This window comes from Boleophthalmus pectinirostris, unplaced genomic scaffold (assembly GCF_026225935.1).
Source record: "Boleophthalmus pectinirostris isolate CB_2022bp ecotype Guang Dong unplaced genomic scaffold, ASM2622593v1 HiC_scaffold_16, whole genome shotgun sequence".
NCBI classification, from domain to species: domain Eukaryota; kingdom Metazoa; phylum Chordata; class Actinopteri; order Gobiiformes; family Gobiidae; genus Boleophthalmus; species Boleophthalmus pectinirostris.
In genome coordinates this window covers 16,907,898-16,935,610 of record NW_026571095.1, presented here as the reverse complement: position 1 = coordinate 16,935,610, position 27,713 = coordinate 16,907,898, and the positions used below count along the sequence as shown (strand labels likewise).

At 36.7% G+C, this 27,713-nt stretch overlaps 4 protein-coding genes across 9 annotated transcripts in view; 1 reads left to right on the top strand and 3 right to left on the bottom strand.

The window, feature by feature from the left end:
• slc1a7a (solute carrier family 1 member 7a) overlaps positions 1 to 9,017 on the top strand; it is a 28,172-nt gene extending 19,155 nt beyond the window's left edge. The window contains exons 7-11 of one of the 2 annotated variants that reach the window (XM_020939479.2): positions 555 to 788; positions 1,779 to 1,973; positions 5,149 to 5,283; positions 6,905 to 7,004; positions 8,751 to 9,017. In XM_020939479.2, the coding sequence (XP_020795138.1) occupies positions 555 to 788; positions 1,779 to 1,973; positions 5,149 to 5,283; positions 6,905 to 7,004; positions 8,751 to 9,017 (931 nt within the window). Of the gene's footprint in view, positions 1 to 554; positions 789 to 1,778; positions 1,974 to 5,148; positions 5,284 to 6,904; positions 7,010 to 8,749 lie in introns of both variants that reach the window. The other variant, XM_055151793.1, reaches the window with a different exon arrangement.
• Positions 9,018 to 11,452: 2,435 nt separating this feature from the next.
• scp2a (sterol carrier protein 2a) lies at positions 11,453 to 19,182 on the bottom strand. 3 transcript variants are annotated; one of them, XM_020939447.2, is made up of 16 exons: positions 19,010 to 19,182; positions 17,996 to 18,053; positions 17,837 to 17,908; positions 16,942 to 17,073; positions 16,699 to 16,763; positions 16,356 to 16,482; positions 16,211 to 16,274; positions 16,051 to 16,137; positions 15,838 to 15,988; positions 15,611 to 15,758; positions 15,423 to 15,530; positions 14,105 to 14,258; positions 13,558 to 13,654; positions 12,862 to 12,991; positions 11,844 to 11,923; positions 11,453 to 11,761 (listed from the first exon to the last, which is right to left on the bottom strand). In XM_020939447.2, the coding sequence occupies exons 1-16, from the start codon at positions 19,058 to 19,060 to the stop codon at positions 11,666 to 11,668; spliced, it is 1,620 nt and encodes a 539-aa protein (XP_020795106.1). In that variant the 5' UTR covers positions 19,061 to 19,182; the 3' UTR covers positions 11,453 to 11,665. The 3 variants fall into 3 exon arrangements, 2 of the variants coding, with proteins under 2 accessions (XP_020795106.1, XP_055007767.1); XR_008631909.1 differs by lacking the exons at positions 11,453 to 11,761; positions 11,844 to 11,923; positions 12,862 to 12,991; positions 13,558 to 13,654 and adding an exon at positions 14,699 to 14,783 and having other exon boundaries at positions 14,118 to 14,258; XM_055151792.1 differs by lacking the exons at positions 16,699 to 16,763; positions 17,837 to 17,908; positions 17,996 to 18,053; positions 19,010 to 19,182 and having other exon boundaries at positions 16,942 to 17,075.
• A 943-nt stretch (positions 19,183 to 20,125) lies between these two features.
• On the bottom strand, positions 20,126 to 22,290 carry czib (CXXC motif containing zinc binding protein). 2 transcript variants are annotated; one of them, XM_055151809.1, is made up of 9 exons: positions 22,116 to 22,152; positions 21,952 to 22,035; positions 21,691 to 21,804; positions 21,562 to 21,618; positions 21,392 to 21,473; positions 21,272 to 21,303; positions 20,576 to 20,653; positions 20,432 to 20,497; positions 20,126 to 20,352 (listed from the first exon to the last, which is right to left on the bottom strand). In XM_055151809.1, exons 3-9 carry the CDS (start codon positions 21,736 to 21,738, stop codon positions 20,275 to 20,277), a joined length of 441 nt encoding a protein of 146 aa, XP_055007784.1. In that variant the 5' UTR covers positions 21,739 to 21,804; positions 21,952 to 22,035; positions 22,116 to 22,152; the 3' UTR covers positions 20,126 to 20,274. The 2 variants fall into 2 exon arrangements, with proteins under 2 accessions (XP_055007784.1, XP_020795225.1); XM_020939566.2 differs by lacking the exon at positions 21,691 to 21,804 and having other exon boundaries at positions 22,116 to 22,290.
• An 806-nt stretch (positions 22,291 to 23,096) lies between these two features.
• Positions 23,097 to 27,030, bottom strand: uck2b (uridine-cytidine kinase 2b). 2 transcript variants are annotated; one of them, XM_055151803.1, is made up of 7 exons: positions 26,880 to 27,030; positions 25,554 to 25,713; positions 25,052 to 25,148; positions 24,823 to 24,965; positions 24,645 to 24,742; positions 24,494 to 24,577; positions 23,097 to 24,239 (listed from the first exon to the last, which is right to left on the bottom strand). In XM_055151803.1, exons 1-7 carry the CDS (start codon positions 26,982 to 26,984, stop codon positions 24,225 to 24,227), a joined length of 702 nt encoding a protein of 233 aa, XP_055007778.1. In that variant the 5' UTR covers positions 26,985 to 27,030; the 3' UTR covers positions 23,097 to 24,224. The 2 variants fall into 2 exon arrangements, with proteins under 2 accessions (XP_055007778.1, XP_020795258.2); XM_020939599.2 differs by having other exon boundaries at positions 24,529 to 24,577.
• Positions 27,031 to 27,713: the final 683 nt, after the last annotated feature.

Genomic DNA, 27,713 nt, shown 5'->3' with positions numbered 1-27,713 from the left:
TTTTTTGTAATTCTATTCCAAGGGTAGAAGAATCTGTAAAAAGCAACATCTTAAATAACTATCTGTGATAATAACATAATAATATTTATGGAATTGAATCTAACAAAGAGTGCCAAAATTTAATTAACTTCACTTCACACTTTAGAGTAAATGATTAAAGATAGTACTTTGGGCATATTTAAAGTGTGAGAATTATTATTATTATCATTTGTTTAGATGTGTTTGTTCAATTATGTGAAGTTAAATAATTAAATAACTAAAGCCATTTCCATTAATATTTTGCAGTTTATGCACTGGCAAGGATGCATTTTATACTCACAAGTTTGACAGTTGTGTGAAATTTAGTTTTTATACTTTTCATTTACAGTACTGACATTGAAAGGTTCACTTTTTTGTTGACCTTTTAAATTAAGTAAAATTATAGAACATTTTAGAAAAAAGCAATAGTGAAAAAAAAACAACATATTTTTACACACACAACTAAAAATTACATTTGTGCCATATTCTGTTATCAATGTAAACAATATGTGAATCTTTGTTTACTCTTTCTTTAGGTATTTTCCTTTTGGCATTGTCTTCCTGGTCGCTGGTAAAATCCTGGAGATGGACGACCCCTCTGCCATGGGGAAGAAACTTGGTTTTTATGCCATTACAGTAGTCATGGGTCTAATACTCCATGGCATGTTCATTTTGCCTGCCATGTATTTCTTCATCACCAAGAAGAGCCCTATAGTTTATATTAGAGGCATCTTACAAGCCCTGCTTATATCACTGGCCACATCTTCAAGGTGAGATGGAACATATAATGTGCCAGTCTATATGTGAAAGGTTCCTTCCTGAAGTCATAATTTGTTTGCAGTATATTGTATAGTGTGTCTTCTGAACTTAACAGCATGGGTCAGAGATGGAATTGTTGTTCAAACAGAAGCAGCTAGAATAAAAGGCTACTGAAGTAAAAGGTTATACCTAAGGGTACATTTTTATTTGTTGATGTATGGTAACACAAACTTGAGCTCCATTAAATATCTTAAAGCAAACATATTATGAAAAATCAACTTTACAGAGCTTTTAATCATGTTAGAGTTCTTTCCCCTCACCATTTACTCACACTAAGATGTATTTGGAGTGATTTATGTGTTTGAGTAATATTTGATCGCTTATTTACAAGATGCCATATTGCTGATCAACCCTTGTTTTCAACACCCCAGGCATACGCCCACTGCTGTGTTCTTACTTTGTTCTCCACTTGTTCTCCAAGGATTCAGAAGTGTTGCAAAGTGATTTTGATACAAAAAAAATACATAAAAATCTGTATCTTACTGGCGTATTATGCAGCTATACATGTATATAATGTAAATAACAAACATTTTGCAGTTGATCTGTGCTACATTCATATTCAGTGGATATCCAAGTTGGTATTCTGCAGTACACGAACAAGTGCTTTAGATTTGAAATGTTATGTAATATTTAAGTAAGAAATACATATACCTATATTCTTTGGCCAAAGTAACTACAGTATACAGTCTCAGGTAGTGAAAGTAATAGTAATTTTATAAAAACAAAAATACATTAAGGGCTAACTAAACAAGTATGTTTTTTCCTTATAAAATTTCAGACTCAGACATACACGTTTGATACAAAAAAGAGATTGCACTGCCATTGCCTAGAAATGCATTACATCTGCATACTTTTTATAGTAAAAGGTCAAAAATCAAAAGTGTGTTCAAATAATGAATGAAAGTGATGGTATAATAGCTATGTTTATCTTTCCTTTACAGCTCTGCCACTCTGCCTATCACCTTTAAGTGCCTCTTGGAGAATAATCACATCGACAGACGCATCATCCGCTTTGTGCTTCCCGTGGGAGCCACTATCAACATGGACGGCACGGCGCTGTACGAAGCTGTCGCTGCCATTTTTATTGCCCAAGTCAACAACTACGAGCTTGACTTTGGACAGATCATCACAATAAGGTAAAACTGCCTAAGTTTACCGTCATATCATAATATTGAAAGATTTGCTGGATCAGCTATCGGTTCCATGATATTGTCAAATTGATATCCAAATAATTTCCCTTGTGGATCAATAAAGTTTGTCTAAGTCTAAGTTCAAGGGTCTAGATTATTTACAGGCTGATTTTGAACTTTTATTCATATGAAGCTGCTCTGTATTTATTCCAAGGATAAATAACAGTTGCATAACACAATTAGATATGTAGTGTAAGTTAATTCCACAAAGTGTAAGTTGCAATAACTGTCTTAAGGAAATAAGTGCTACTTTTCCATCAGTCAATGTCGGTTTTGAGCAAATACTTAAAGCAGGGGTGTCAAACTCATTTTGGTCCGGGGGCCGTATCCAACCTACTTTGATCCCAAAGGGGCCGGATCAGAAAACTCATGTCATATAAACCCCAAAAATAACAATAACTTCAAATATTTGTGCAGAGAAACGCAAATCTATTACAGAAATCTTTTTTAATTGATGAACTCTTTCTTATTATAATATTATAATATTATGAACAACCAGAAACTTGAATAAAAATTCAATTTCAACACAATGTTTTAACAATAACTTGTATGCAAACAGGAATAAGTCAATTTTTCTTTCAGTGTCCACTTTTCTCATGTTGGACATTTTGTTGATGAGGGTGTCACGGTCAACAGCCAAAACGATCGTCCTTTAAGAGCGTTTGGAAAGAGACAAGTCTTCATTTGTGCTGCTCTGGTGGGAAGGGCCACGTACAGAGACGCTGGAGACGCTGCTATGCTCAGCACCGCAGAAAATTACCAATATTTTAATAGAAAATATAATTAAATATTTTAGTAGAAAATCACCCAAGGGCCACTTTAAAGGTCTTGGAGGGCCGGATCTGGCCCCCGGGCCTTATGTTTGACACCTGTGACTTAAAGTCAAAGTATTGTCATCAGTATTAGAACTGAAAATGCTAGATCGGCGCAATCCTAGTTGTCAGTAACTTTTTTCAGCAAGTCTACCTGCTTCTGTTATTTGCTTGGAACGTTCCACAATGTGGCATTACTAACTTATTCACATATATTTAGTTAGATCATTTTTATTTTTTTTTTTATTGCTGTATGCATTGTTACTGTGAGTAATACTGGCCTGAAACTTGGCCTGTGAGTGTTGGCTTGTTTCCATGGAGATAGATAAATTAAATGCCATACTGTGAAATATCCAATCCACCAGAAAAGTTACATAGTGCACCTTATAAATACAAAATATACTCACTGCACGAGTACCAAGCCTCAATAAATAGGAATGGTATTTGGTGCCATATTACAGTTGTGATGTTTGCTGTGTCGAAATTGTAAGTATTAAAAGTGTATGACAATAAAATCACAGGGAATAAAATTTGAATGTAAAAATTGGTTTAATCCTAAGAAACATTTTCATTCTGAATTTCAGCATTTTAGTTTGCATGTTTTACTGTTCCAAATGAAATTTTAAAATTCTGTGCTGCAAAGATCCCCAAAACCAACAGCAAGCAATCAATAGTAATCAAATGTGTCTGACTGAGGAGGGCAGAGACAGCATTAACTCAAGGAGATGAGGCTTTGAGGAGGCGCATTCAAAAACAGTGTGGTTCACTCACAACTTCTCCTGGATGTTAGAAGGTTGGAGGATCAATTGCTAATGCCTTGCTGAATTAAATAGGTATGCATTTTTCAATGCATATTTTATACTAAAAATACTGGCTGAATATTTAAAATATTTATTTTTTCCTTTTGAATATTTTAATTGAGAAAAACACATTGAAATATGTTCTGCATAATGTAGTAACTGAAATATTCAGAATAAAAACTATGTTTTTTATTATTCAGAGTTCAAATTTACCAGTGTTTATAACTCAAAATCTGCTTAAACAAGCAGAGTTATATGTTAGTAGTTATATATAATATTTAGTTTGTATCCAGTTTGTACTGGTTCTAATTCAGGGCAATATGTGAATTAATCTAGTGCAACACATTTTATTTAATACTGAATTAATAACAAATTTGATGGGATTTATAAATGTAAATGTCACACAGATTATGCTTCCCATGAGCTTCTTAGCCTGATCTGGTTTTTGCTAAATCAGTCTGGAAGCTGTTGAAATACAGAGGCAGGACTATCTCTCAAAGACACATTCCCTTACATGCTATTTTCTCCCAGGTGAACCCTTATGTCATGTCCCTCACAGGCCACTGTCCCCCCATCTGTTCACCCCTGTGACTGTTATAATATTAAGAAACCCCATCATGGCGGCAGTGTGTGGCCATCATAATCCTTTGGCAGTAAAACCCATATGACCTGTATTACTCTCACCCATTGTCACACCAGATTTATAATCATTCTCTGTCCCCACCCCCCTGTAATACTTACATCCCAAATTGACTGACAATTAAAGGGGCAATTTGAGGAAGGGCTCCAAAGGTCAAAGTTCTGTCCAATATGTTCAGTATTGAGAGTTAAATCCTCAAGAGGATCTTCTGTCATTTCACTTAATCTATATAGACTGAAGGTGCTTAGCTTTAGAAAAGAAAACAATGAATGGTTCAAACTAGTGCGAACAATATGCAAATTTACAAGCATAGGTAGAGTAAAATAATAAAACATAAGAACAACAAAATACTCAGTTCAGACTGAGTTAAACCTTTACATGTTCACCTACACATTCAGTGTGTCTAGGGATTGGACATGCAGAGTTTGGTCTGAGATGGGAAAATAGTCATATTTTTTATTGAGGAATTCCTGCTATAATTTACGTCAGGATTGTCTGAAGGAAATTGTTTGTGGTGTTCTGTAAAGCTATGTTCCTCAAAACTTCCATTTAGCTTCCACCTCTGCAGTCTCTGTAACGTCAGTATAACCTCTGCTAACAGCTGAATTGTACACCATGAACTTCCTCTTATACTATACCTTTTGAATGATGGTTTAGGCTTGGCTGTATTGAGTTGTAAAGAAACACTAATAAATTACAACCACACACAAATTTACTGCGGTCACTTTATTCATGCATCAATAAGATTACCTTGGGTACTAATATATTATGAATTTCAAATAAATAATAACCAAAATAAAAGCTTACAACTTGCTCTTAAAATGTATAATTTGGAAAAATGTTAACCTTATATATTTTCTTTGCCATAGCATTACTGCCACAGCGGCCAGTATAGGTGCGGCAGGAATCCCTCAAGCTGGACTTGTTACCATGGTGATCGTGTTGACTTCTGTGGGTCTACCTACGGACGACATCACTCTCATAATTGCCGTTGATTGGGCTTTGTAAGTAAAGGCTATTTTAACACACACAACAACAAACAAAAAGTCTATTCTGTTTGCTGTATGTCATGTAATTAAGATTAAACATGGCATGCTTTGATTTTTGATATTATGTGGCTTGAAATATAGAGATGCTAGAATGACACATCTATTTGATGATGATTCATGCCATTCGGAGACCATTCAAATCAAAGTGTAACACCTGGAATTTACAGGTAGCTTTAATAACAAAGCAAGCCAGTCAGTGTATGGGTCTAACAGCCATATGGCAGCTTTTATTTACAAAATATTAAAAGGTGCTTTTAACGGGTGAGGATAATACTGCAGGGGTGCAGCTCCACCCTAAAGTTGGGGTGAAGGAGACATGCTATACAGTGAGAAAACAAATAAGATTAATACAAAGAAAACCGTTACCACAACTGAAAACACCCAATTACAAGTGCCACCATCACCAATAACTAAATAACGTCACCTTCTATGTGAGCCCCTTCCACACCCAGCTACCTCCAGCCCACACCTACTGCAGAGCTGTAACAAATCAACAATCAACTCAAACTAAAACTCAAAAACGGCAACCAGCACTGAGCCTGTAACACAGTGCAGTTAATAAAATACATCAATTAAAATTAAACAATAAAATAAGTTAAAAGCATACCTCTCTGATCTGGACTGTTAAAACCCTTAAAATAATATTTACAAAAGTTACAAATTTGTTTTCTAACAAGATTAAAATGTACAAACATTACATTTGTTTGGCTCACCAGAAATAGCCGTGTGTTAGGCCTGCTCAGGAAGAGGAAGTCACCTGGTTCCCCTCTGACCTTTGTAGTCTCTGGCATGTGACACAAGTGTCACATGGCAGAGACCACATGATCAGCTACCTTGCCACAAAAGGGATATGCATTTCTTGAGTAGAGCTCTCAAGAGTTTCAATGCATCTGAAAAAGAAACATCATTCAACATATATCATTCAATTAGGCTTGTAATTTAAAAGCAGCAGTGAGGTATACCAATATTAAACTACACTGTAACCTGCCGTATGAAGGATTCAAATATATGTTATTATTACTGATACAATCCCAGTGTATGAACATGTTGTATTTCATGAGTGTTCAAGGGTTTCAGGTATATGGATAAGTCCATCCTGCTTTGAAGGATTTAAAATAGCAACTTTGCTTCAGTGTTGGAATAATGAAATCCATAGCAAAATATGATATCTTTTGAATGAGGAAATTACTAAGGATATGACAGATCACCATTTGAGCTGGCTGAAGACCCAAAACTAAATTAAAAAACTTTATATGAACAAGTAAAGCCTAGAGTAAAAGATAATGGGTAAAATTAGAATTGAGGGTAAAATTTGAATTGGATTTAGTTTATTTCATATTTAAGGGTACAATCATTTATATATTGTCCTGATGTGACACAGCTTATTGGACAGGAACATGTTACAATAAAGGTGTCCAGGACCTATGGATCCTCATCAGTTAGTCCCATAGAAAATATAATTATTACATGTCATCTTGTCAATGCCAGTATTTCACACTAAACCAGTATTGTCTGTAGTTTTATGGAGTTAACCCTATCAAAGAGAATGACTGATGTTTTGAACTCGGTTGCACAGAGATCGATTTCGGACCATGGTGAATGTGATGGGCGATGCTTTGGCCACAGGCATCATGGCTCACATCTGCAGGAAGGACTTTGTCAAAGAAGGAGAGCAGGTGAGGCCAAGTCAGACACACAAAGGAGGTTTAGGAACATGCTTTATATTGAGGCATTGTCATAGTTTTACATAAATCCATAAAATCACATGAATAAAAATATTAAAATATTAATTAAGGCTGAGCAATATGACAAAAAATGCAAGATGTTATTTCAGCTCATTGATTGATTACGGATATTTTTACTATTTGGTCTTACAAACAAATAAAAATGGCTTTCAGTATGAATTTTCTGCACAAAACTCATTTATTCAAAAGAGACACTCTGATCTACACCACATGCTTTTACTGATTAACAGCACAGCTCTAATTCAGATGTATTACTGACTAACTACACTCTGTCCTTAATGAGGCTAGATTATGTAAAATTTACTTTTCTGATCTTTTAATCTTAAAATGTTATGATAATGTTCCCTCATCATTATCTTACTCAGCAGGGCTGGATATTACCAGGAACCTCACAATACAATAGGTGTCTACACGCAGGGTCTGAAAAAAGCACTAAATTGATATTTTGGCAATGTAGAATAATAAAAACATTGGAATTTCATGTTCATAATGCCCTTAATGTCAAAACATATGAATAAGGCACTTTTTCAGTGACGCATATTCAGCCTCAATACAGTATTAGAAGGTACTTTATTGTAAAACTCGACAGTTTATAATGAATTACCATTGTTTAAAGTAGCACAATAAAGCATCTCTTAACAATATATTGCCCTATCAATATTTTGAGTAAAGCCCTGATACTTAGTGTCATATTTTGAGTGGGTTTGTGTAATCCTGTATCCTGTATTCAAGGCTTGAGGGCTCAGAAAATTCCTGTTTTCACCTATCCCCACCCACTGCTCTGTACTCATTATATATGTATATATAATTTTAATTTTTTTTTTTTGCAGTTTTTTTTTTTTTTTTTGCAGTTTTTTTTTGCTGTGAATGAAAATACACTTCTTAATTTGAAATGCCACAATGAGGAGGCTTATTAGTTCTGCAGTTTTGAACAAGCCTATAAATCTGTTTCTGTTATGAAGCTGTTTTAGATCAATCCTGCCATTTATACTGAACAAAATGTAAAATGATGATCCACTTATGATGTAGCTTAATACTAAATACCTGAAGATAACATAATATTTATAATAATATAATCATAATATGTCCTGAAGAGAGTAATAATTGAAACATGTCAACAACTGTGGATTTGAAAATTCTAGAAAGCAGATAGATATTTTTGGCCATTCATTTGATTTTGTGACGTCACCCAGCTGAGCCCTGAAAAATAAAGCCTAAGAACAGAGATGGTTGTGTGTGTGCGTGCGTGTGCGTGTGTGTGGGTGTGTATATATATATATATATATATATATATATATATATATATATATATATATATATATATATATATATATATATATATATATATACACACACACACACACACACACACACACACACACACACATATACATATATATATATATATATGTGTGTGTGTGTGTGTGTGTGTGTGTGTATATGTATATATATATATATATAGACTAGCAGCCCTTCTGTCAGGTAACTCTGGGGCAGCTGTGACTACAGTAGTTGCTTACCACTTCTGAGTATGGAATGAATGACTCATGCAACTTTCACGCTATATTATTATTATTATTATTTATTTTATTTTTTTATTGTTGTTGCTGTCATACTGTATTTTTTAACAAAAAATGACATTATGTTTATCTTATCTTAATTCTTTGATCTTGTCAGGTGCCTCTGATTTGTGAGACCAAACCAATGATAAGCATCCAGCAAATGATGAACTACCAGAACCAGAAAAATGGCTGCTACCAACCTCCACCTTCGGGCAGCAAGCACGACCATCTGTCCCCAGATGTGGCCCGCCTCATCCAGCTAGAGGAGGGCATCCGACCGGCGGAGAAGAAGAAGCATGCCCACTCCTCGCACCACAAGAGGGAGCACAGGGACAAGGACCACTGCTCTATCGACATGAACGGACTGGAGACAAATGTATAGAAATCTATCACAAATATTTTTCATTTAATATGTCACTGATGCCCTGTCAGCGTTTATGGGACATCCACAGTCAGTAGAGGATCTACATGGACACTTCCTCCAACAATGACTGAAGAAGTCTAATTGTGGATGACCGCATATAAAGACATTCATAACTATTAATGATCTATTTGCATGTTACCGTTTGTGTGTGTATATAATTTATTTGTAATAATGTATGTTATGGTACGGTGGTGGCAGTGTACAGGACTGGCTATTGAAGAAGCAACAATACTCATGTCTGATTGATCATTGATTTACCACTGGGGTACACACTGGACCAAATAGCCTACTTCTATTTATAATGCCAGGAATCTGTCATGCATATTTCTTTTTATTCACGTTTATTTTTAGCAGTATGTTTCTGGGTTTTGTATACCTAATTTTGATCACTCCCTGAAATAAAAAAGAACAGATTGGTTTGGTTGACCTTTGAAATTTTTTTTTTTTTTTTTTTTACCAAACTTTCTGAAGCGCACAACTCATTAATCAAAAACACAATTAAAATGTTTCCACGCTCTCTTTGTGTCTGCCTTGTTAATGCTCTGAGGCTCTACACAGTTGTGTCTAGATAATGAGAATGTGCCATATGCCCAAAATGAGAATAAGGTTTCACATAGGGGTTAAAGTTCATCCTAATTAAGTAAGTTGAGCTTCATAAAGTTCAATTTAAATACCATAAATCAATGTATTTTTCTAATTTTATTCTTAAAAAATATTGAAACTGATCTCTGCTCTTAACCCTATTCTAATGTTTATTGGTTTATACTATAATCCTTTCGCAACAGTTGGCCATTTGACTGTGGAATGTTATTATAATGACTTAAGTGATCATCTGTAAATAACCTGGGACTGGATAACAACTAATAATGATTCTCTGTTTCTGCATGCATTATTGCTTCCATCTCACTGTAGTTAATCCTGACCTAGTAGTTTTTGCATGTTTCTATTCATCCACCTGTTGGCTCAGTACATATCCTAATGCAGGCTAGGCTCCTGGAACTGTCCTCAGGCTGATTATGGACATTTGGCCTGTGGGGCATCCTGGTAGAGACATGGCGAGGGGGGGTGAGGGGTGGGGGACAGAGCTGGGAGAATTTAGAGCACAGCACGGACCTGGCAGAAGGCACACAGGGAAAGGCGGGGTGAGTAGGCCAGAAGGGAGATACCGGGATTGGCCTAAAAATAAATGACATGTGGGTTCAAACAGAAAACAAGGGAAATGGGTCACAAATGTCAAAATGAGTGGAATTTGAATTGTTTGTGCACAATACACAACAGAAATTAAGTACACTGGTAAATCTTCAGTATCAAACGTTCTGTCTTTGTTTTAATTCATAAAGGTCAAAACAGGTTTATTTGATTTGAGGAGTTTGAGGAACAGTTTCCTCAGATGGCTTTATTAAAGGTCCCATATTACACATAAGTGACTTTGTGAGTTTTAAACTGTTAGATTTTTGTGACTTCCTCAAAAATACATTCAAGGTAGTGTTTTATTCACACGTTTGAGTAATCCTTTCTTACTGTCTACATCTCCAAAGCTCAGAATGCTCTGTTCCACCCTGTGATGTCATGAAGCTGTACTTTTCAAGTTAATAGTTTAAAGCAAACCAATATCTGTGTAAACCTTCAGTCATTTAGTTAGGATCCAAAGTAAAAGAAAATTTAATTCTGTCCACTTTGCAAAAGTTTTTTATTTAGACTAGAGTAAAGAAGTTTTGCCCCTCTTTCAAGTAGCTTATAGTTATCTGCTACCTTCAGACATGTATAAGGCAGTGTCTCACCGATAAGATGACCTGAACTAAAGCTGCTTTTGTCCGATTGACAGATTTGAACTTTTTTTTGGCTACAATTGAATAAATGAAGCATGGACAAATGCTCAAGGGCTTCTTTCCTCAGGCACTGACAAACGAACCAGTTTTTGCTTTTCCCTGAGATCAAATCCAGGGCTGAAATGGGATCTAACCTGAATTTAAACCTACAGGACTCTGATCTACAACATGAAACACTAAGCAGGAAAGAAGATGTTCAAGTCCAGTCTGCTCTTGTTTATTTACATGCATTGTGAAATTGAAACAAATTTATGAAAGTAACCATCATTTTTGGTGTTTATTTGAAATATCACAGCAGTACTGCAGCCAGCTGCCATAGTTGGCTATTTGACCCCTGTATGAATAGAACCAGTGAAGGGCTTTGTGAAAACTTAAAAGGAGTAGGTGGAAGCTCTAACAAGTCCTGTGGCTGGTCTTTTTCATGATAAAATTCAGTCTGACAATTGTAAGTTATGTTAAACACAATGCTATCAGAAAGAAGGGCAAAAAAACAAAACAAAAACTGAAACTAGTATCAGAACTGCATAAGTGTATGCGTAGGGGGAATGTTACGAAATGTCACAATAATGCAAAAGACATTTATTAACTGGCTGATTAGAATATATAGTTTTAGTTTATTACAATTTTCTACAAATTTATCAAAGCATTTAGTTCCAACAATGTAAGTTTTTTTGATACAGACTTGATGACTATAATTAGAGGCACAATTCTGAAATATTAGACATGAACAAACACATGATTCGTGTTGTATCTGAACAGCTGCAGGTTCCATAGTTGTCACAACTTTGCTTTTCCTGGAGCTATCTGTAGGTTCTGCAGCTTCATGGCCAAGCCCATGTTTCCAGTGATCTTCAGTTTCCCTTTGAAAAATGCCTGACACAAAAAACAAGTATGTAAGATGACAAAGTTATCTATATTTGAATATATTGAATATATGACAACCACTTCAACACACCATCTGTGGGTTCAACCTTCCCGTCATCAACTCCAGAAGGTCTCCATCGCTCGCAGCCAGTGTACAGTCTGCTTTGATGGCTGAAAGAAAGAAAAATGAGGAAAAGTAGAAAAAATTAAGAAAAATTATATTTGTTACCTTAAAAATTTGTTGCTAACTCTTACCACAGTTTGTAGCAAATTGATTAAACTCTGTTCGTGTATTTACTACTATACAACAACTGGAAATACTTTGCATTATAATCTTGTTTTAAAAAAGCATTCACAATTCATCTATTTGTGTGCAGTGCAGAGTGTTTTATTTATTTGTAGAAAATGGCACTAACTGTGACAATCAATGCTTTGTTTAGAAAACAAAATTACCATTTTGCAGAAGATATACTGATTAAATGAGGAAAAGAAATTCAACAATAGGGCACTGCCACGGAAACCAACCATTTTGGAGAGTCGACCAGAAAAAAGAGAAAATTCTGTTTTCTGATGCAATCCAAACTAACCCCAAAGAAACTAATTAGACAAAGTTCTAGAGCCTTTTTCTGTGACAGATGAGGAAAGGGGTGTGTAAAGGAGGTGGGCAGGTGGTCGACTCACACGGAGAAGCTGCATGTGCTTTGCAATTGTAATGGTTGATTTGTGTTAATGTGAAGTACTGTTGTGCGGCTGCCCATTGAGGGCTGATTTTACTACAACACAGTTGGTGGTGGCTTCCTTCAGCTCTTGTGTAATGAAGAAAGAAATAGCCATTCTGTTTCCTTTTGTGTGTGCACTTTGCAAATTAAATCCAGTCAGAGACAGGCCCTATAGTAAGGCTTCACATTTTCAGCAGGTGGGGATGGGGCATGTTAGAGGGAAAAAGATCAGAGTAACTGCACTTAAAGTAACTGAGATTAATTTAACCTTTATGTTTTTGTAAAGGCCAATATTCCAATAATAATTTTGATATATTATACTTCAAGAAGAATTGAAATAGCCCCTTAATGTTTCGCTAAAATAAAGTCAAATAAAGTTCAAACTCATACCTGGATCATTGCTTATTGATCCGTTTCCGTTTTTCACATCCACAATCCAAGTGGCATCTTTGCCCCCTGGTCCATCCTTTACTTTGAAGGCAAACACTCCACCAACCTTTTTCACCAGCTGTGCTCCCTCCTGCAAAACACAGACCATTTCAAATCATCACAGAATTATTAGTGCATGGAGTGTGCCCACACGTAAATACTATTATATATTGAACTGCCCAAACAAAAATGAGACCTGTGATTGTCAAGCACTGAAAATTGAAGAAAAGTCTGTGGGGAAATTGCACTCTACAAGTTTTATTTCAATTATTCTAAGCAATACTTCAAATATAGATAACTTGAATACTAGCCATGGTATAATTCTTTTGAATAAGTGGCCGTGAAAGGGCCTTGAAGGCTCTGCATTCTTTTGAGTTGTATTGGACTTGGCATTGGCAGGCCAAAGACATAGAAGGACTGGAACATTCAGCACCCGACCATAGTCACCGTAGCTGAGAGTGGGGTTGTGGACCTGTGGCAGGTAGGAGGAAGGGCTGGGGCAATACCCTTTGTCACACTACAATACTTGTGATATTTTCAATTTAAATGTATTTAGTTTATCTATGAGATTTATAAGAGTTCATTTATGAGTTGATTTATGAGGGACAGTGCAAAATATATATTAACATTAACAGGAGAGATGCACACTGAAATTACCTCTTGAAGGCGTTTCTCGATTTCTTTGAAGACAGGGAAAGCTTTAAAACCTTCCAGATTGTTGCTTGCACTTGTAGGAACAGCAGAAAGCTGCGTTCTGTCAAAGAAACAACAGACTTTGTAAACTAGGTCCATAGGTTAGATAAGTTATAGAGTAGCATCTATGTGTGGAATATAGTAAGTACTCAGTCAGTAGTGTTGTAGAATCCCCTGTATTATCATAGCAAGGATACCTCCAGTTCAATCATTATGGTTGCCACGTCTTTGTGGTTAATTGAATCTATGACCAGCATCATCTCGCCATTATAGAATATGTCCTCTAACATGTCTATCTGTTTCTTTGGTCAACTCGACTCTTGTAAGCATACACTGTGCACTTACTGGCCATCTTGTGTCTGCCTTAGTTATAAATGTAACGTCAACCCTAGGTATATTTAAACCTCTTTGTTTGAAAGTATAACAGCGTGTAGACATTTACTGTAAAAGCTAAGGGTTTTACAGAAAGGGAAAGAGGGGGATTGAAAGAGAAGAAAAAAATACTCCAAACCTGGCATGCTCTGGAAATCCCAGTTTGTAGAGAGTGACCACCACTGCTCCTCCTAACCCAATGTTGTGTTGCAAGCCCACTTTTGCTCCTTTGACCTGCCGCTTGCCCGCCTCTCCCCTAAGCTGCCAGCAGAGCTCAGCACACTGGGCCAGGCCTGAAGACAAGTCAAGTCAAGATACTCAATGAAAACTTCCATTCCCCCATTGAGATTAGTTCATTTTGTTGATTATTTATGTATTGTCTATCTTTTTATTGGTGGTTTTCAGTTTCTACAACATGATGATGTCATACTCTGAGATGCGGGGCAAGAGACAGCTTTCCTTATGGATTACTTTGTCCTTTGCCAGGTAAATTCACAAAACCTTGGTGAATGTTAATTTCTATGACTGACAAGACGCCACATAATAAAATCCCTTTTATGTTCTGTATGGATTGAAAACCTTCAGTTACAAAGAGAATACAGCTAAAATAAATCTAGATCATACATTTAACACGGTTACAAGTAAGCCAAAATTTCAACCCTTTTCAGATTTCACCTATTCAATGAAAGAGCACATCCACATGTTTTCAAGGACATAATCTTATGTTGCTTACTGGAGGTCGTTTGTTCTATAGATGGTACAGGGCCACGGACATATCATTACTCAGTACAATGCACACCATCTCCACTTAAGGAAAACTGGGAGTATGACAGATGGGGAGAAAAGATAAATCAATCACATAGGTGCAAGAAGTGGAATATGATTCTAGGAATAGGGATTGACAAATGTAAAATGTAAAATAAATCCAACAATAAATAACAAATGAACAACAAACACAGCATTGCAGAATATAGATACCCCAAAAACTGTAAGTGCTTAAAAGTGATTAAATTCAACAGTGTATTTAGATTAGCCAATGGTGTCAGACACAATGAGATATGAGCAATCCTGTGCAAATTATATGGGAATAACGCCCCCTAGCGGATTTAAACACAAACACTGAAATAGGTGATTGAAATTTTCTGTTATGAGGTTAGGTACAGTGGCATAACAAGTCCAATGTTATCAAGTATATAAAATGTAGCAGATGTCACATGCTTGATGGAGTCCTTTTTTGTTCCTTTTTTTTCTTTTTTGGTTGGTCTAATGATTATTATTGTGTAATAACAATAATAATAATAATAATAATAATATGTAAATCCATGTATGTAAATGTGTGATGGAAAAAACAAAAAATGTTCAAAAAAAAAAAAAAAAAGCATATAAAATGCAAGATACGGATACATTACACTTTTATATTTTAACGAATAATGTCCCAAATGAAAATCCCGTTTTACCTGTAGCCCCTAAAGGATGGCCTTTCGAAATGAGACCACCACTTGGATTGACCACAAATTTGCCTCCATATGTGTTGTCACCTCTGTCAATAAACTCTCCTGCTTTGCCTATGAAAAGCATAAACCAAGAATTTGTGCTACAGTCTTAGCGTGTGGTTATGGTAACAACATTTCAGTGTATGTCTTACCCTCTGGACACAGGCCCAATGCTTCATAAGTAATGAGCTCATTGGCTGAAAAACAGTCATGTAGTTCAACCACATCTACATCGTTAGGAGTCAGTCCAGCAGACTTAAAACACTTTTTAGCAGCAGTATGTGACATGTCATATCCCACCTGTACACACAAACACACACTGGTTACCAGTATTTCAATTGCTCTTAGAAAGTAGTTGAGGGTGTACTGGTTCACTTACCATTTTAATGCAGCTGTTTTCATCAAATGTGGATATCAGATCTGTTACCATCTCCTGAGCCAGGATCTCAACGGCCTGTTTTTCCAAATGGTGCTTACGAACAAAGGCCTCACTCGCTAAAACTGCAGCCGCTGCACCATCTGAAGTGGGACTATAAGAAAAGATTACAAAAAAATCAAACCTTAACTTTTAAAAAACTCTGTAGTCTCTTACCAACACTGCAGCAGAGTGAGGTATTCAAAGACCTTTCTTGAGCCTTTGACTTGATCCAAACTGTACTCAGCCTGGAATTGGGAATACCTGCACACATAATAAATGCTTTTTAAACCAAGTCACTACACAGTTCCTGAAAATATGGTTAGCTGTGTCTTACGGATTGTTAGTTGAATGCTTATGATTCTTCCAAGCTATTTTGGCAAAGTGTTCAGGTTTTGTCCCTAGAAAGGTTCATATTATTATATTATATGTGGTACCAAAAAAAAAGGTTTCACGTGTCACTTTTAATTCATTTTTTATACCATATTTCTCCATGTGTTCTCGGCCAGCATTGCCAAACATCTGAGGTGCTGCCGGAGCTGCTGCCATGCCGTAACGATTAATCATTACCTCCATGTGTTTGTCCATTGGATTGGTTCTGTCCATAAACTAAATAAAAAAAAACACTGAGTAAACTTTTATATTTTCCCTTGTGTTTTTTGGCAAGTTGTGTTTGCACATTTGTCAACCATTTGTCAACAGTTGAAGTAAGAACAGATGTATCACCTGCTAATATTTTCAACCTAAAATCTTAATAACACAGGTATGGATAACTTGTTTTCTCTATTGCATATTTATTAAAACAATAAGGTCATTGTTGAATACCTTTCCAGAAAGAGAACCTCTCTCCATTTTTTCAAATCCGAGGGCAAGCACACAATCAGCCAGCGCTGCACATTGAGATCATAGATGTCCATGAAAGCAAAATGTAGAGGAAAAAGTGAAGCCAATGTTTGAATCTTTGATTGCCCAGAGTTTTTGTTTTCTTTGTGTTTGATTATTTTTGTTTTTGTTATGTTAAATTTAAAAAAAGGGAAAAATAAAAAAAATAAAAATTAAACAGCTCACCTCCTTGAATGAGCTGCCGTGCCATGAACAGAGCAGTGGAGCCTGTGGAGCAGTTATTGTTCACATTGATGATGGGGATCCCGGTTAAACCAAGACTGTGGTAAAGTGCCCTCTGCCCACATGTAGAGTCTCCTACAGACAGTCAAAGAACAAAAGAAGAGACTACCATAACCATAATGGTTAACAATTCTGTTTCTGAAATGATAATACATTGGCATGGATGGGTTTTCACTGTGGACAAACTCAATTAGCACTTGTTATTCTTACTCATTTTCCTTTAGGCTATAAAAAAAAAAACACTCAAGATGAGATAATTACTACTTTCAACTTGTGCATTACTTGATTAGTTTACTACACCTTTGAATAACTTATTAGTAATATATTTTAATCAAATTTATTTTAGGCACCTTTTTAGGCACCTTAAAATACAAGGCAAAATGCATTAGCAAATAAAATAAAAACATACAGTGTGTTGGTAATGGAGTGTATGCATAATGTCCATTTGTATAATTATCAATGGCTAAGATAACATGAACACCAGAAATCTGATTATTCTCTGATTTCTGAACCCAAATGATAATTTAAATAACGTGCAAACTACAAATTATGTTAGTAATCAGAGGCACCATCATGATCAGAATTCAAAGATTACTTTGCTGTTTGTATTTTAAATATCTTAAACCTCCAAAAATCTGCTAATAATAATATATTGAGTGTGCATTTAACTGCAGCCTGTGTGTTTTTTGTGTGAGTTTTGATTTTGGGCATAATTAATATATGTTTAAATTAAAACCATAATGATTTAGTTTCTGGTTGAAAACACAAATCAAACTCCAATAGGTCAAAGTTTGGACAACGTGCAGATAGTAAAATGATTATGTGTACACAGCTTTACCATAGACATATCCAACACACGCTTGCTCAATGGCAGAATATGGGACCTTTGCATCAGCCAATGCCTTTTGGCCTAAGAAAACAAACAGAAAGTTTCATGAAAAAAGACTATACCATAAACACACATTGTCCTGTGTCATGTGTCCATTTCTTTACTCACCAGCTTCTTTAGCCATGTCAGGGTAGTCATAATCATCTCTAGCTCCAGGTTTGTCAAACTGTAAGAAGTTAATATTTTGATCTCACTGATATTTTCAGCTCGTGTCATCAACATTCCCTGAAGTATGATGCTAACTGTAGGCATCTCCCTATCTGAAGCATTGTTAGACATTAATCTGAGCTTTCTTTCTCAACAATTTGCAAAGAATTGATTTGGCTGGAACTAAAACAGGTGAGCTGATTCATGATGTTAAACAAGTCTCTCACACCGAGCTAAAATTACAGTCACAAGCAGACTTTCATAAGCCAACAGTTTTGCAGTAATATTTTTGTTGAAAGGCTCCTGAAAATGTGCTGTTAAAATATATATTTGTAACCTATTTTTCCACACTTGTTTTCACACAGCTTAGAACTTTTTTTTCAGTGTTTCCTAATGTAGGCATTGTGTCTCCATGGTAACTACTGAACTTTCCACCATAGAGATACACGTAGAACACCCCCAACGTGATATCACTGCGAAGTATCAGTAGATAGGTCATAGATGCCATACATTTCAAAGTTTACTTAAAGCTGGTTGTTATGAAACTGTTAAGCACCATGGCTGCTGGATGGAGACCCTTAACACAGTGAACTATGAACAGTTAATCAGGAAACAAGACAACATGGCCGTGTATCAGAAAAACAGGTGTACTTTAATACAAAAAAAACACACACCACATAACTAAGCTTGAGATGAATGTTGAGGATAGCAAACCCTCAACTTTTCTGTTTTGCTAAAATCAGTCTCAACACCCCACGGTCAGAATTAGCAGAAAAAGTCAAGTCTTGGATGGTGCCAAAACAGATAGTAACTTTTTTTTTTTTTAGCAGAATTGTTCTCAAATCATTCCTCACCTAGCGATAATAGTTTGTTAGTTGACAGCATCTCTGCCAACTACTTTAGCCACAATGCTAACGTAAAGCTATCACAGTAGATTGTGTGTAAGGTAGTGAAGCAATAAAACAAAACATGTACCTTTGTCATCCCAACTCCAATGACATAGACTTTGTTTTTATTTGGTGCCATGGTGTTTGTTGGTCAAAAGACAATGCTGGCAGCTGGTCCTGTGAATATATACAGTCTATGGTCCTGTGTCGCTGAGGAGGATCTGTGTCCTACTTTTACTCTGACGCTTGCGTAAAACGTCCACAGATCGTGCACGGAGTAAGATAAGTCACTTGGTCCACGAGAAGGAGGATCAAGAATTTTTACCATCATAAAAGGTAAAAAAGAAAAGTGTAAAATGCGATGTAAAAGCTATCCAAACACGTGTAAGGTATCTTACAAATCTTTGGTCATCTTCATTTCACAATAATATTGGGTCTCTCAACTCCATCATAATAAAGGTGCACTATGTAACTTCTACGGTGGAGGGTCCGCGACTTGCATGTCTCCATGGAGATGTTATTTCTTTGCCTGGAATGTTCCACCGTAGCACATTAAACATATTTCCCTTGCATTTGTTAAATTACAGGTGTTTTATAGCTAAAAAATAACTTCAAAACATGACCATGTGCAGGCTTGCATTTACCTGTTTGTATTGTGATTACCAAATTTATTTACATAATGTGGAATAATCAAGGCAAAACAGTAATATCTCCAGGCGAGGCTATATCTTAGTGGTATTTAAATGTCATCTTGTGTCTTAATAGAATCAAAAAATAAAAATATATAATTAACTGCTCTTCTGAAATAAAGTTAATTTACTTTATTTAATAGAACAAAAATAAATTCATACTCTAGAATAGACAATAAAGCAAACTGAATCACAGAATAACAGTTCAGTGTCAGCTCTGTGCCTATCTGTCAGTGCAAATAATTTATTTCCACCAAGCTCTACCCAATATAATTCTCTATCCCATTTCCACCACTTCTTCAAGTTGATCCATGCCTCTAGTTTACTTATTGTAACCACTCTGGCTCCTGGCTGCTCTCACTGCAAACCCAAATGTTGTCTGTAAACCATAGTCCATAGAGGTTCTTATCTCACCTCATCCATCAACATGTTCGCCACCACGACCAACACAGAATAAATGTAATTCCTGTGACCTTACCAAAACAATAACAAGAACTGACACCAACAAGGGAACGTAACACTGCCAGTTTTATTGACATGAAAAATATAATTCATTTAAACTGTAAAGAAGAGTTTTTTTCCAGAATATTTGTGTTAGTGTTAAGAAGCCCCTGGATAACATCTGGATTATTTATGATTTAGTTATATTTATGTTGAAATGACTTTAACACTTTATAAACTTGTGGGTAACTTCATATATTCCTACTGATTCGCTGACCTTTTCATCATAATCAGTCCAGTCCTGAAAATATTTATTGCAATCTGTTACTGTTAAACATTTGAAATAATAATAATAATTAGATACTGATGAACTAACTTACTTTTTCTAAGAGGGTAATTTCAGGAAAAGGTGTTCCAGACTCGGCTCCCTCCGCTGCAAAGCCAGCCTGCAATATGACCGAACAAAAAAGTATCAATTATCCCAAGAAAATCTTTTAAATTCTACGTTAATATAATATTCTTACTTGTGGCCAAAAGTCAACAGGTTCCAAACCTCGACATTCAAACTGTATCATTGTCTTGAAGCATTCACTGTCCTCAGCCTAACACAGGAAAAGTATTATGTGAATGCAATTAACACTTACAAGTACAAAGTTTGTCACTAGTTAACAATACAACATTAATTTCCATTTAAGGTAAAATAATGCAAGTAAATAAGAAAAAAAATAGATTTTCATGTAAGAAAAAGTCATTTTTTGAGTAAAAATGCCAAATTGCTTGTATTTTGGATACATACATTTGAATAATAGTTAATACCTGATTTTGCTGACATAATAGATAACAAAAGGGAATTTTGAATTTAATTTTAAGCATTTAACTAAATTATCTCCCCTTTCTACCCAGGCTGCCAGGAGGCTAGGAATCTGCATCTCCCCAAGAACATAACATGTTTTTCGTATGAAGAATTGACTATATTTTTAAAAATCATAAAAACTCAAAATATTGTTAGTAGTTTGGTGCCTGGAGATGTTTGTTACAGTGTGAAAAAACACATTTTACTTTTTTCGATTAAACCTATCATGATTGGAAGCTAATAGCTGAAAAACAGAATGGACAGTTTCTTTGTTTACAAGTAAATAAACCTGAGATCACTCTATGGAGTAGACAGACTGAAAAGCTGAAACTTGACATATAAAAGATAGAAAAACTCTATAACTTACATTATATGGTTTAATTGTGTCCCCAAGGATATCTGTAAAATATTGATTTGGTTATTTATAGACAATGTATTTATTTGAACTGATTTCATAGATGACCTAGATGTGAGTTGGATAGCCTACCAATAGAATTTTCCCTGGAACAGAGTTTGCATTTTTGCACCATGCTAGCACTTCCTCGTCCACCTTTTAAAGGGGTACTTTCCTATAAAATGGCACTTGTAATGAGTATGTGGATAATGCAGGTCTTATTTTCTTTTGTTGTCTTTCGCTAATTAATAAAATAACCTTACCGCCTGAGTGATATATTGCCATTTATCGGATATCTCTCCACAGCTGCCACACTTGAGCTATAACAGAGAAAGTACTGCAGCATCAAAAATGAATGAAATTATGATTAATCTGGCTCATGTGAGCATTACCAAACAAGAAGAAGCTAGTTTTTCCGTGTTTATTGGATATAACGACATGCTTTTTGACGGAGGACATGACACCTAACGATGCAGACTTCGGAGCACTATTCTTCAATCACTGTTCTTATAAAGACAAAATGTGCTAACCTTATCATCAATATCTAACGATAAAGTGTGCATGTTTAAACGTAGATGTAGAAAAGCATGCCTGCTGTTCAACATAATGGAACAAAAATGTGTATATCACAAGTGTAGTCAATGATATGCTACCTTCAAAAACCATCGAAAATCGTCCCCAACTGGCCTCACGTTGGTAACATTTTCCAGCGTGGCTTTAAACTGTAGCCCAAATTTCTGTGAAATATAGAAATAAACGTGTTGAGAAAATGACAAGTAATTTCACGTTTAGAGTAGAACATGCTACATATACACACCACCATGTTGACGCGCTCAACGACAACAACTTCCTCTGCTACGTTCAGGCACACGCTGAAATGGTACGATATTACAGTTTTAAGAGAGCAATTTCAATACTTGATATTATTCCACTGCCTATAAGTTATGAGTAGGTAAAAAAAAAATAAATAAATAAATAAAGGGACACTTTGAAAACACATCAGATCTCAATGTGGAAAAAATAAATAAAATGGTGGAACCAGTGGCAGACTTGCCAAATCTGGTGTCGTCCAGCAAATGCCAATGGAGCTCTATAATTGTTTGGGCAGAGACATTCACACCAGTGGCCTGCTGGAGGTCATTTTGTAGGGCATGGGCAGTGCTCAATCTTGCACAAAGGAGCAGATGGGTCCTGCTGATGAGTTGAGGAACTTATATCCTTGTCCAGTTCTCCAAGAGTAACGGCCTCCTCCTGAAATCTCCATGTTCTGGAGACTGTGCTGGGACACATAAAATCTCCTTACAACAGCACGTCCGGATGTGCCATCCTGGAAAAATTGGACAAAATTCTGCAGTGTTAAAGAATCGCCTCATATTCACAGTAGTGAGTATCACTCTAGCCAAAGCAGCACTAGTGTAAAACCAGCCAAAAAAGACCAAAAGCAAGAAACTTGAAATGACTTCCACATGCAAAACCAGTCGTTTCAGAGGTTCTTGCTGTTGCCACTCTAGTGCATTTGATGTTAACTTCCATTAAAAGAGGTGGCCTTTTGTTCCTAAGACATCGCACTGTTCATATTTATATAGACATTCACACTGAGATCTGATGTGTTTTCATAGTGTTCCTTTAATTTTTAGAGCATTGTGGTTTAAAACTGTGGTCTGAATTTTGTGATTCTCGATGCTGTAAATCCGCTTGCATGCATGCAATCATTTAAAAAAAGCGCCCTCTAGTGGAAAGGCGACACCGCGATACCACATGCACCGAACACACCATTTTGATCATTAAGGAGGAAAGGTTTAGTTGGTTGAGATACTTTATTGGTCATTAACCAATTGGATCATTTGAATAAAAATTATCCCCACAATCCATTGCAGTCATACAGTACAAATAGCTGGTACAAACCATTCACACATCTTTTTACAGAATACAATTAAGGTACAAAAACAAGTACATTAGAATGGTTACGGGGATGTCATTGTTTAATGATTTCTCATATTACCTGAGGCAACTTTGCAGAGGCATAGAGTAATTTGTGGACAACAGCCACACATCCTGGTTTTTATATATTGATCTGTGGCACTCTTACTTAATGTTCAACGTTTTATTATAGTGTTGCCAACCTGAGTTCACGTATCACTTTTTTTGTCCTAACACAGTTCATCTTCTATGTAGGTGTAGCCAATACCTTGCAATATTGTTTAACGCCCAGCCGGTCTACCTTTGGCTTCAGTTGCTTGAGGTTTGTATTACTTTGCTTATGATTACAAGTAATGAAGCCACACATACATTTTGCAGTATACAATACCATAAATAGATTGTTCTGTGCAACACTGGACATTAAAGAATCATTTTGAGAAACAAGATTTTCTGCATATAAACCAGACACCTTTAAAAGCTCATCTTTGATGATACCCATCTAGAGATTCAATCTCCCCCAATCATGAGGATTCAAGTTTTTTTCAGACATAAAATAAAATAAAAGTGTTTCCCTCTTTTATTCATTATGGGCATAGACTTCCACGAAGCAGCAGAGGGTCAATTAACAAAATACAACCAGGAGAGAAAACACAAATGATTTAACCATTGACTTGCCAGAAAAACAATGGGCCATGTTCTCCTTCCCCTTCCTTGTAACAAAACACTAACCCCTACATCCAACTATTACAGGGAATTAAACCAATACCAAATGTAGTAGTAAAAGGCATTGCAATTATTTGATTCTTAAATATGTTGACCACCAACTCGCATTATTTACAGCACTCTCCACACCCCTCTCCGCACTGAAGAGAGGTGTGACGAGGTCAATGAGGACGACTGCTCGACTCTGAGGTCCTTCGTTGTCGAGGGGTACTGTGGCCATTCGTGCACCCATTGTGTCGCTTGTTTAGTCCACCATTCAGAATGTCTTGGATGTGCTGTACTATCAAATTGATAGCCACTGCAAAAGAGGAAATGTTTTACATATATTGTTTTAGTAAAAATATATGCATGTACAGAGGCCATTTTCTACCGTTAAGTGTATCATAAGAAGTCCTTTAACAGGAAAAAAAATATTTAAAAATTATTTAATATATAATCGGAATTATATAAATTCCTATATAGTATAATAATATGAATTTATTGTGGATTACCAAGTTTATTAGCAATTGGCAGAAGATTTAGAAATGCATTTACTGGAAAACTGCAACATACCCAATAAACTTGTACTGTTACATCGATGTTCTTACCAAGGTTGTCAGCACCTCGAGGAATGATGACATCAGCATATTTCTTTGTCTGAGAAGTAAAATAAGATCATTGCAGTGACTTTAATCATTTATAGCTCACCATGAACCAAACTTACTGGTAAGCAGAATTCTTCAAAGGCTGGTTTTACAAAAGTTATGTATTGTGCCAACACTTGCTCTAACTCTCTGCCACGCTGGCTTATATCTCTGAGAACTGAAATAAAAACTTTACTTTTAAAATCAATGGTGTAAATAATGATTTGTGCTCATCTGCACTAATGTTCAGACTCGAACCTCTGCGTGACAGGCGTGTATCTGGATCTGTGTCAACAAATAGCTTCATTTGAAAGAGGTCTCTGATCTCCTGAGAATAGAACATCAGGATCCCCTCAAAGAGAACCACATCAGCAGGGTACACAGTCACAAACTCGTCTTTTCTGTAATGATGGTCATAAATGCACATAGATGAGTCTACTTACTTATACTGGACAATGACAACAGTCACCATTTGTCTTTATCCTACCTGGAATGGGTCACAAAGTCATAAACTGGGATCTGAACAGTCTTTCCCTGCAGGATGAGTCTTAATGTTTGCATGATCAGCTCGTTGTCAAAGGCATCTAAAAAGAAAACACAGTCAAGTAAATTTAAAATGTGAACATGCATTTCACTTGACACCAGTGTGGACTCGACACGTGGGTCTCGTTCTGGTAATCAAGGAATCTCTCGTGGCAGGTGCCTGCTTCAGTCACAGCTAAGGCAGCTGCCTCTGGAAACAGCCTGCTGACCATGTGCATTTAAAATGAGCCATGAAAGGAAGTTGTTACATGAGGGTCAATGTATGGTTCCAAAAAAGGGGCTGCAGTTCTGCCAAAATCTTGACTATGAATGCAGCAGTTGAAGTTGGCCACGAGCCATCAACTAAGCTCCCACTACTTCAGATATTGGATACATGCCATGCCATAACTAGCATGTGATGTCTGTCATCTTGTATGCTGGCATAATCGTGACACTTCCAAAAGTACCTGGATGGTCAAAGTTGTACTGGCCCTTTAGTGCCTTGGCCTTTTGGTCAGGAGTCAACACTTTGTAGAAGCTGTCCTGGCTGAGAATAGCCACCTGCCTCTGGGTATGGTCAATCTTGTTCTGTCCCAGCATTTCCATGATCTTCTCACACACAGATGACTAAAAGAGAAGATAATGGTTAGAGTCAAGTACCATTTGACTCACATCCATGCCCTCATCAGTACCATTCATTCATCAGTGATGGATATTCAACATCTTGAGACTATCACTTGTTTTAGTACCCAGTAGATTTTTAATTAAATGCTAATGCCATTTTGGTCACTTTTTTTTAAATTGCCAGCTAGACAAGGACTACATTTATAAACAAAATAATAGTAGCTAAATCAATGGTAAAAACAAAACAGTCTTTTCCCACCCATATGAGGGGGTTGAGGAAGCAAAACAGCCTACGTGCCAGTGCACTAATCAAAAAACAAAAGTTTGGAGGAGGGGCAAAAAGCAGAAAGGAAAATAAGACAATAGTCGGTGGAGCAGAATGTTATCAATATTTCTACAGTAATTTTAAATAAAATACATTTTGAGGTTTTATTATTTTATCTATATCTAACTCAAAGCTGAAACTCTAGTAGTCGAGGTCAAATGACCTACTCATAACAAAGTGGGGTGTTGCGTCCTCATGACAAATTTTCACGTTTGCAAGTCCTTCCTACGCCCGGTCATGGCACAGCAAATAAAACTAAATGAAGTCAAAGGCGGTTTAAATATGAAACAAACACGTGTACACGTTTTCTCGGATGTGGTTCGCCGGATGAGCGTCACAGATTTATAAATGTGTCTATATGATCTATTATAAGTGGCATTTTTATTACCATTAATCTGATAATAAAAGTAAAACGTTAACAATAAAATGAAAGCTTGGGTTCTTCTCCCACAATTGTCTTTTTGTTTACAAACACGTTCCGTGCCTAAGGCGTGCTGCCGCTGCTTTATAAATAGAAGCGCTGGATGGCGCTGGTTAGCTGTAGCATCCATGTTAACCATTGTCTAGCGGCTAGCCTCTGAAAGAATTCAGCAGTAATAATGTTATGGATATGACGGCACACTACAGCGTGATAAAGGCGATTAAGAGGATACGTTCATCATTTTGTTAAAAAAAATGGCCAAACCAGTCAGTCTGCGGTCAAACGCCAACCCTCGCCGCGACGCCGCTAAGGCCACGCGGTCGACTCCTCTACCCGGCAGATGACAGGGATTTTACCGTGATTTGTCTTAAATTATAAATGTCAACCGCCAGAAATAACCAGAATAGTTGGTTTAATTCTGACCTTGCCACTTGCGGTGCCGCCGGACACGCCGATTAAAAAAGGCTGACGAATAACGTGGGCATTCTCGGCCCGGTCCCTTAGATGTGCCTCAGTGTCCCCGGCCATACTTGCAATGTGCAGCTGGAGCTCCAACGAAGCAAGATCATCGGGCTAAGCCCCTCCCACATACGGAAGCTTTGCATTATGTTACTTATATTCAATCCTTTAAACACAGAACCAAATATATTAACGCATAATGTTATCATTGATTAACGATACATTTCATACTCAACTGATAATTTTACAACCGCGGTTAATCCGCGGGTCGGGCGGATGACGTGACGAAAAATTATATTTTAATTAAATTCGGGCGGGTGGCGGATTCACTACTCAAATAAAAAACTTTGAACTCGGAGCAAATGGGAGGAGACCGAGCGGATGGCGGGCGGGTGCTGTTTTGAAAAACTGTGGTTGCAAATGGATAGCGGCGGATGATGAGTTTTGCGATGCGGTTGCGGATGAAAAAGTAGCCCATCCGCGCATCTCTAGTCGGCGGCAAGGTGGGGCATTTGAGGGCCGTGCCCCCCCTAGCGGCCACTGGTGCCCCACCCCCCAACAGGCCGTTATTATTACTATTTTAAAATGATTTTGATTGGCGCATTTCACACATCACAGTCTCTGTTTATTTAGTGTAATGTGATTGGACAACTGTCCTGTCACTCACGGCACGTCACGTCAACCTGCTGCGTCAACTCGTAGCAGCTCCACGATTAGCGGCAGCTGCTACTTTAGCCTAAAGCTCCACACAGGAAATGGCGAGAACAGAGTGAAAGACACTGACAGACCCGCCGCTGG

Coding starts and splice junctions, on each gene's coding strand:
- scp2a (XM_020939447.2), bottom strand. CDS start 19,060: ATGGCACCAAATAAAAACAAAGTCTATGTCATTGGAGTTGGGATGACA. Junction 13,655..14,104: donor GGATTTCCAGAGCATGCCAG/GTTTGGAGTATT, acceptor TTTCTTTGACAG/AACGCAGCTTTCTGCTGTTC. Junction 12,992..13,557: donor TCGAGAAACGCCTTCAAGAG/GTAATTTCAGTG, acceptor TGTGTTTTGCAG/GAGGGAGCACAGCTGGTGAA.
- uck2b (XM_020939599.2), bottom strand. CDS start 26,984: ATGGCCGGGGACACTGAGGCACATCTAAGGGACCGGGCCGAGAATGCC. Junction 24,743..24,822: donor TACACGCCTGTCACGCAGAG/GTTCGAGTCTGA, acceptor TTTTTATTTCAG/TTCTCAGAGATATAAGCCAG. Junction 24,240..24,528: donor TCGAGGTGCTGACAACCTTG/GTAAGAACATCG, acceptor CCTCTTTTGCAG/TGGCTATCAATTTGATAGTA.
- czib (XM_020939566.2), bottom strand. Junction 21,474..21,561: donor GGCAATATATCACTCAGGCG/GTAAGGTTATTT, acceptor GCCATTTTATAG/GAAAGTACCCCTTTAAAAGG. Junction 20,353..20,431: donor AAATTACCCTCTTAGAAAAA/GTAAGTTAGTTC, acceptor AAATATTTTCAG/GACTGGACTGATTATGATGA.